This window comes from Epinephelus fuscoguttatus, linkage group LG10 (genome assembly GCF_011397635.1).
Source record: "Epinephelus fuscoguttatus linkage group LG10, E.fuscoguttatus.final_Chr_v1".
NCBI lineage: Eukaryota > Metazoa > Chordata > Actinopteri > Perciformes > Serranidae > Epinephelus > Epinephelus fuscoguttatus.
The window spans coordinates 33,044,307-33,053,750 of record NC_064761.1 but is presented as its reverse complement, the minus strand read 5'-3'; the positions used below and the strand labels follow the sequence as shown (position 1 = coordinate 33,053,750).

At 41.2% G+C, this 9,444-nt stretch overlaps 1 protein-coding gene across 1 annotated transcript; it reads right to left on the bottom strand.

Annotated features, from left to right (window-relative positions):
* Nucleotides 1-1,629: 1,629 nt before the first annotated feature.
* On the bottom strand, nt 1,630-9,409 carry atp5f1d (ATP synthase F1 subunit delta). Its single transcript, XM_049586923.1, has 5 exons — nt 9,173-9,409; nt 7,959-8,112; nt 7,141-7,229; nt 1,922-2,051; nt 1,630-1,763 (listed from the first exon to the last, which is right to left on the bottom strand). The coding sequence occupies exons 1-4, from the start codon at nt 9,287-9,289 to the stop codon at nt 1,929-1,931; spliced, it is 483 nt and encodes a 160-aa protein (XP_049442880.1). The 5' UTR covers nt 9,290-9,409; the 3' UTR covers nt 1,630-1,763; nt 1,922-1,928.
* Nucleotides 9,410-9,444: the final 35 nt, after the last annotated feature.

Here is a 9,444-nt window from a genome sequence, read left to right as displayed (position 1 = left end):
GCTATGACAGCAAGTCCATTAAAAACTAAATCTGGAGAGACCTAACAGACTGGTTCCTCAATCACAGGATCTTCTTTTTTGGAAAAGTTAAAATGTCCTGCAGTCTCTGTTTAAGCTACACGACTGCAGCCTGAGGGAACAGAGTGCACGCGTGGAAAGCACATGGTCATTTTTTGCTTCGCCTTTCGACGAGAGTGGCGTTACCAGAGCGGAGCCGAAAACGAGAATGGTATAGAGCTCGGTTTCAAGATCCCCTATCATTAATCTGGATTAAAGAAGTGGTGGTTTTGACAGGACCGTTTCATCTCGTCTGTCTGTAGTGTTACTCACATGTCTTTCCAGGCCCCTCGAGGGCTGACTGATGAGTGAGCATGAGTGTGTGTTGTTTATGACTGTGAGTGTGTGTGTGTGTGTGTGTGTGTGTGCAGCTGGGATGAAGAGGGTTTGATGAAAGAGACAGACAGATTGGAAAGGAGAACAGAGAGCAGGATGTGTGAGAGGTGTTGAGAAGTCGTCTTTTTTTTTTCATTTTTATTAATGGATGCTGACCTAAGCCACAGTCTGTAAGTCTGCACAGCACGTGCTTAATCAGTGGAAAGATATTTCAACACAGTTAGGAAACATGCCGTTATTTGTCTTCGCTGATTACAGAGATACATTTGTGTCCTGTATTGGAAAAACCTGTTTTGAAGTGAGAAGTCAAACCTTTATGTAGATAGTACTGCTTTAAAAAAAGCATAAGCAGCAGTCATGAGCGCATTGCTGTGTAAACACTGATACTTCCGTCTACTCAAACTTGTTAAAGGCCCTCAAGAGTTTTGACATTCAAAATAAACTGGTTGCGGTTTCAGCTCTGAAAGCCTCGAGTCGGCACGTGAATGAGGTCAGCGCCTCCTGGAGCGAGTCTGAGCTGAAACCTGTGGTTATGAAACAAGAGAAAGGCCCAGTTTTCCACAGGATGGGCAGCGAAGGACTTTTCCTGGCTTTGTCACAGAAGCTTGAGGTCATCACTCATAACAAACAAGCACTGCCAGCACATTTAAATCAATGCGGCGACTCCGGGTTCCAAATATGCGCAACACCATGTGTGGGTTTGCAACCATGAAAGTGACTAAGATCTAACCAGATACAGGAGCGGACACACGACAGTACGATTAAAAAAAGAGGATCCTTGTTTTAAGGAGTCGGCTTGAAGGAAATCACACCCAGCAGTGGTTATATGACAAAGCCAATGACAGTTCCTTCCCTGAAATTGCGGTCTGATGAGAAGTGGAATAGAAGTCTGATGATCTGAGAAGCTCTGCTGCTGAAATACAGCTGATATCTGCTGCCTCCAAGTGGCGGAAACACTCACTACACAGCAAACAAACTGGCACCGAAGCTCCTTTTAATTTGGGTTGACTTTTCCACACGACATGGCAAGTCTGCTTAATGAGCAAAACATTTCCTGAAGATAGTCTATGTGACTGCTGTAAGTCACGCTGATTAGCTTTACTTTTGTGCAACGCAGCTGAATTATACAACTCTCCGGGAGTCAATTAGACTCAGTTGTCTCCGTGCATGAAAAATAATACATATGATCATCATTAAAAAGCAGGAGAAGAAAGCACCATGAACTCCACCGCCAGGTTATTTCCAAATAAATTTATTTTGTAATTTTATCCACTGTACAAAGCAAGCATGGAATCTTCTGGACACTGACGTGACGGAGCTGGAAACACAGATGGACCATTCATTTCCATCGAAGAAACAGAAAAGATTACCTAGAGGGGGGGAAAGAAACACAGTGACTCAGTTACGATGTAAACGACCTCTCATTTCTTGTCAATTTTTCCATTTTCACGTCTATTAACAGTGAACATATGCATCATCGTTATCTGTCTGATAATCAGATCATGATGCAGCAGCTCAGATGTCGTACCGCAGGTCTACTCCAGAGCCTTGATGATGGCCTCAGTGGCGTCTATGCTGATCTGAGCTTCCGCCCTCAATGCTTCGTCAGATGCGCTGGCCAATGCAGACTGTGCCTTCTCCAGGTTGGCCTTGGCAGCCTAAAAATAGACAGGAAAACAGTATGAGTAACAAGAAACAGAACAGGAAAGCAAATGATAAAGCCCACTATTTAGTTTTGTTGCCATGTTAAACACATCCGCATCATCTGTTACTTGTCCTTGTATAAGAAGCCTCGAGCAGGCTGTTATTCAGAAAAGCCTGCAAAGCTCTACTCATCCTAAAAAGCCTTCTTGGGGCTAACTGTGATGTAAAAGTCAGAAAAGCGAGGCTGAGCAACAGCGAGTCAGAAGTGGGGAGTAAGACGAGCAGAGAAAATCCCCACTGCCTCTTTGCTGTGAAAGCTCCATTTGTCACAGTAGTGATTAGAAACGAGAAATGCCAAACATAGCTGGAAGTTAAAGGTCTCCCAGTAGGGATTTGACACATCTGCTATAACTCAACAGTGACTGACCTTTCCCTCCTTATTAACAGCGTGGGCCCATGTGCATTTTCACTGCAGAGTAGAAGACAACGAGGAAAAAATAACTCATTTACTGCTATGAAGTCAACTTGACAGTGACACTGGCACTGCCCAAGGTCAAAGGCAGACACCTTTGCGGCGAGCGCAGGATAACGCAGCCTAGCATTAACAAGACTGACATTTAAACGAGGACTCAACATTGAAGTCCAACTACAATGCTGATCAGACGGATAAGCATCAGCTGGGAGGTGGTCATCAGCACTGAGGATCAAAATGAGAGAGGGAAAAAATAAAATACAGTGTCATTTCAAAGCCTCAGCTGTCAGAGACCACGTCCCTGCTGCGAGAATAAACAGGGTGAACAACAAACTGGATACTGACACCCATCAAATAATCCAATTAAACATGAAGGATCCATAAAGAATTGACTAACCTACATTAGAGGGACATTGTGAAGATATAATTTGTTAACACTTAGTGGTTCTTGCTAGATGTTAAGAGGAGCATAGCTTCAACAATTTCACATGGTACAAATGTGACAAAGCACAATCTGACCATGTGTTTAAATAACTATGTTCACATACATGTGAAATCAGTATTATTAAAATGGACAGGCAGACGGTACTTGCTCTTGCTCTGGCTGTGGGTGCGAGGAATGGAGATCTGTGTGGGTACATGAGTACCACGAGTTGGTCCAGGAGCTTCGCCTCCATGATGACTGTTTCCAGGCGTATTTCAGAATGACTCGGGGCAGTCTAACAACCTGCTGTCTATCATTGGGCCGTATAGCTCTGGGTATCCAGCAACCACTACCACCAGTTTCTCCTCCATTGTTTACCAACTGTATACTTGTTGTCATGACCACCACAGAAGGCCCGCCTCTAAAATAACCCGACTGGACAATGATGAAAAAAGGTGACGAAAAAAGAGATGATGTGGGGCGATTTTCCACTCTGAGTTCAAGTTTTTTCAACTAGAGGAGTTCAGAGCGCTTTGGCAAAAAATCGCCAGGAGCCTAGCGTGCAGAAACACAAGACGTGTCGCAATGCAAAAACAGCAAGGAAAAAAAAAGCTTCATTCTCACTAAAAACAATTCCAAAAAGGTGCCTCTAGCTGCGAAAATGCTTTCTGTGTGATCACTTGTGGGATATGCTGATATTATTCTGGATTTTATCAGCATTCTTTGGAACATGCATCTCGACTGGGGTTTTTACCGCAGTTTGCGACACATGACTTCCTGCCTGTTTACGTTCAGCTCTGTGTGTTGTCATGGATGCATTGTACATGAACCAACTCGCCAACAGTCAGCAAGGCTGTGGTAAAGATTAATGCCCAAAAGACAACACTTCTGGAAACACATACCTACTTTTAAACATTATGAAAGACTTGATTACCAACAGGTTTTTGGATATGTGCAAATATTTCAAGGCTGACCTCTTCAAGCAGGTGGTTGATGGAAAAAAGCAAAATGGCACAAGCGCCTCCCATATTTCGGCATGATAAAACGACATTATAGACACGCTAACTGGAGAATACACAGCTGCATGTAAGTAGGAATATCAAAGGAATATTAATTTTCATCAGCCATGTAGACAGCTGAGGAGCATTTTTTTTTCTCACAACCTATGTGTTAAGACAGTGTGTGTATATATATATATATATATATATATATATATATATATATATATATCTTTGTATCTCTGTTTTTTATTAACTTATTTTTTCATTAATGCCTATTTGTTTCACCTGTCATACCATTACTTGGATCATGTGATGGCCTCTGATTGGCTCCTGAACACATGTTTTGACCACTGCTCCTGCAGTGGTCAAAACATGTTGGCTTTTTAATGACTCAGCCACTACAATAAAAGGCTTTTTAATATTTCCTACCTTGTTTTTCTACATTTTTTTTCAGAGTGCCTGGATTGCCTTCCTGTCGATCTTTTTGTTTCCTGCTCTCCACGAGCACCCGACACAAGATTTCAATCTACACGTGTATGTACAGGGCAACCAGTCGTCTTTCTTTTTGTAAATGATTCAGAATACTGTCTTCTTCAAAATAAGGTTAAAAAAACTTAATATTTTGTGCATGTGAACAGAGCTCCTCCTGTCTGTACAATCTTTGTGTGTACTGTGAAGGGAAGATACTATCATTTTGAACTAATAAAGAATTACATCCACCCTGCAGATGTAAACTCAACACACGTACGCACGCACGCACAAACACACACACCACAACTACCACCATAATAATATCAAAGAAGAAATTCATCTTTTTGCTTGCCCACTTCCGCAGTGAAATCAAAGTTCAGAGCCAACAGCAGAACAACAGAGCTGCTCAGGATTACAAACACTCAAGAGCACCACAGGTACAAAGATAATTGCTGCTTGGTCTCTGCTGGTTTTGTGAAGCGAAGGTTAAAAAGAATAAGAGCAATTCAAAGTCTATTTTTAAATAGAGCAAATGTGCTGGAAAACACAACCAGCCTCTACACATAATGATTCAAATTTCTGTAATTTAAATGCAGTAGGGCACAGGAAATAAAAAGTTCAATTGGTTTCCTAAAAAAGGGATTAAAAATGATGTGCCTGAAGAGTGAATACACTCAACTTAATTGTATAAATAACTACTGAAGATATCGTTCTCGGTTTTTAAAATGACCTCCTTGTGATATTCTGAATCCCAGTCCTCAGGTTCAAAGGCAGTGCTCCTGCTCATTAAAGCCCACAAGTATTGATCTCTAGCATTTACGGCTACCTCATTAAAAATTTGTAGCATTAGATCATCATAACCCATTACACAGTTTATTATAAAGTGGATCAATACTGATATTAGTCAAAATCATTTAAGTAAATACAGGGTCGCTGAAAGCAATTAGAGGATCACCTGTACAGTATAATGCGATACAATCAATGAGCCCTGCATTAAATACCACTTCTGTCAGAGGTGTGTTCAGCGTTTGTGAGGAAGTGGTTATTCTTTTTATTGGACTAATCTTATCACTGTTCATGTTATTGTGTATTGTGTTGTCCTATCCTACTTTTCTGTAGTAATTTTTCATTGTGATGTTCCTGTACATAATGCAGCATGTAAAGGTGGAGTCTGTGATTCTCTATCTGATACTCTTTTTGTCAAATTCAGTGTATATCTCCTCATAGTCCGCTAGTTGTCCATTCTGTGTGTACACCAAAACAGCCCTCTGTAAATGAGACACCAGGGTTTCTACAGCTTAAGACATGTTCGATTTCAGACTTCTTTTAACTCCACTAAGAACTAAATTCAAGACCAATTTCAAAATAACTCTGAACTACAACTACTCAGGGTCTGGAACAATTTTGCCCAAATATTTATTATAACATAAAACATGGCTATTTTTGTCTTGTGGCAGAGATGAGGGTAAAACACAACAGGGAAATACCTGGTGTTTGTCTCCAAGTTTTCTTGGCAATTTTGTGATTCTCACTCCTCATGTAAGATTCCATTGCCATCTTGCAGAGTTTGAAAAAGTTTTTGCAAAAAATACACCAACTCTGGTACACATCGCCTCACACTTTCACTTCCCCATGTCGTTCAGGGTGCAGTAACAGCTAGCTAGCGAAGAGCGGATCCTCTCCTCTGAGCATCACAGCCAGAAACTAAATATAAGTGGGTGGTTCCCGATCCTGATCTGCATGTTGATATCTTTTTTCAGAAATAGATGTTAACAATTATTGAGATTTTACAAGTTATAAAATCCTGCATCTCTGTCCAAGCAGGGTTTTTGAAAGGACTTTTGAAAGATTGATTTCTGAAATTTTAATAGTAAAGCACTGGTGTAGATTAATAAATTCATTACATGTTCAGACTTTGAGAATTCACAGGAACCCAGGAAACTAACAAAGTGGCTCTGACCGAGCTACAAAACACAAAAACACTATGCCGGCTACTCTCTCTCTTCCACATTTTCTCCATCAGAGCTACACCATGACAGTCATGACACAACATTAAAAACATTACAGGAGCTTCTGAAGGAGCACTGATGCCTGGGATGCATTTGTTTGGGTGTTAACTTCAAATATCAGCAATCTTTCTAAAGAATCGCAGACTCCACCTTTATGTACATTTAGCTGCTTTATTTTGATGACTAACTCGCCTACACAGAAGTGTTGTGAAGGATAATCCCAGTCTTGCCAACTTGTGTTTAAACAATGCAAAATACCATATAATTTTGTGGATGTTAGACTGCATGTGAACATGTGCTTTTCCCCAAATCTATGATGCAGAGTTTTTATCCTGACACTCTATCAAACCTTTCAGATAATTTATTTTTTTAACATAAAGACATTTCTCAGCTCTGTAAGTACTCAATTCTCAAAATCTGGAATATAAATTGAGAAAGTATTTGTAGACAAAATAAAATACATGTTAATGTAGTGATTAAAATACCTGCCAAATTTATCACTCATCACTTTTATTGCTATTACTGAAGAATCCTGTGAATCCGGTTCCTCCGAAAAGCAGCTCTGCTCATTGATTTGCAACATTGCCAGCAAAGACTTAATACATCCAAAGATATTATCATAAAATACACTTGACAATGTCTTATTATCTCACGCTATGTATGTCCAGGCTGCCCAACATTAATCTGGTGTATGTGTGAGTGGAATGGATTTGACATTTTACTCACAGCAACGTCCAGCTGGTCCAAAGGAACAGCCTCCTCAGCTAGCAGCTGCACTGAAGAATCAGCGTTGACTGTTACTGACCCACTGCTCACTGTGCGCACACACACACACAAACACACACACAAAGACAAACAGTGTAACTACACGTGCCAACACAGTCATCTTCACTGTTCTTTATAACCGATGATGCAATGTGCATTATCTCATCTCAGGCAAGCTTCTGTTCCACCGTGCTGCTGAAACATGATACGCGTGTATATATTATATTCACAATTATGAGCTTTATTAGCATCTGCTATTTAACTTTTAGAAGAGAAAAGGTGGAATTCATTGTTTTAATAAAGATAATTTTCATGATTTTGTTGGCATTACATAGCTATAGCTTCCATAAGTCTGCCACACAGACACACTGTCAAACCCAGATGGACGGGAGAGCGATTAACTTGCAAGATCATTTGTGAATAACTTAGCTGAGCATACAGAAAGAATAATGTGTGTATCATGTTTCAGCACTTCAGGAGGAGGCAGCCTGAGAGTGGGAGAGAAATGTGGTGTTCTCTAGACTGACAGCACTCATATCTTAAATGACTAGTCAAAGCAGATATTAACATTTGGCACACTGAAAACAGAAAAGACATCAAACTGAGATGGTGTACACATGTAAACGACTATAACAGTGTATTAGATGGGGATCCGACATTTAGGTTTTAATAATGTGCAACAAAGCATTATTGGGTATTGACTGCGTAATCAAAGCACACATTAGGAATTCAGCGCTTCATATGGACAGCAGGAAAATAAGGATGAAGCAAAGTCTTACCAAAGTATTTGACAGAGGAACCGTCATCGCTGAAGACTGTGACAACACCGGGCCTGAGCACCTGCAGGGTGGGTACGTGGGCAGGAAGGATACCGAACGCACCGGTAAGTGTGGGCACGTCAACCTGTTTCACACTGGCCTCTTTGAAAAACACCTGGGGAGTGGAGACAAGGGATGGAGAGATGCGTTCACTGACTTGTGGAGTGCTCTGCATTACCAGTACCATATAATATTTAACAGAATGCTATCAATAGCCACTATAATGTGAGAATACCACTAAGGTTTGGAGATGAATGTTTTTGTCAACCTGCCACTTAGGGGTGGGGGGCAAAAATCAATACAGCATAGTATGGCGATATTTTTGTGTGGCACTATCATATCGTTATACAATGCCATGTATTTATTATATATGTTATTAAAATGACAAGTACAAATTTAACTTCAGGTAGCCTACTAGAATAATATAATGGCCTCTCAATAGATTACCCTTTTTTATTTTACTTGTGAGTGAAGCAAATGTAGCAGTACATTTAGTACATTTTACCAGCATTTGGCTGGTGCCATGTGCTTTTTTAAAACCCTGCAACCACTGTCTGTCATCTCTCTGTTCATTCAATATGATGCATTACTACTGATGATATGTCTTTCTCTTTGATTATTAGTTCAAATACACCAATTTTGCAGCAGAATGTGGGTTAGACTTGCAGCACTGTGTGAACCTGGACTCTCAAACCTGCTGGGACAGTGAAGTACATAGAGTAAAGTGACACATAGCTCAAGGTTAGATAGTTCTGCAGTCAACACTCTCGTTGAGTGACGGCTTTACAATGGATATAACCTTACACTATCGACACACATTTCAAAACACATGTGCAAATATTACATATAAAGCCAATGAACTGGAAAACAGCAGTGCCGGCTCGCTGCAGTGTTTTATTTTTGCCACAGTGCAGGTCAAAGACAGTGAATGACAGCTAGTTTAGCTACCGTTAGCTAACTAAGCTAAACCCTTAACTGACAGTGCAGTACACCTAAACTGCACGCGTGCATTAACTCTACTATAACAATACTATGTGTGACAATGGCAGCGAAACCATGCATTAATACGCAGGTGCAGCTTTTCTTCCCTGCAAACTCTGACAGTGCATTACAACAAGTTAGCCGTGTAGCTAGCTGGGCCCGACAAGCCTCGCCAGTAACATAAGCTAGCTAACCTGTGTCGGGGAGGCGAACGTGAAGGACATCTGCGGGGCACCGGAGGCGGCCTCGGCGTAGGAGCGAGCTTGCCTCAGCATAGGGAGACCACGGCGGAGAAACCTTGCTGCCATCATGTCTGAAAAATCTGATTTTATTCAAGTTCAAGTGAATGACAGAGATCCTCGAGCCCTTGCGTGAAGGCGGTCGGTGTGCGCTTGCTGGGACAAGGACGTTGGTAACCTACCCATAAGGCTTTACGGGGGCGCAAGGGATGCTGGGTAGCGTAGTC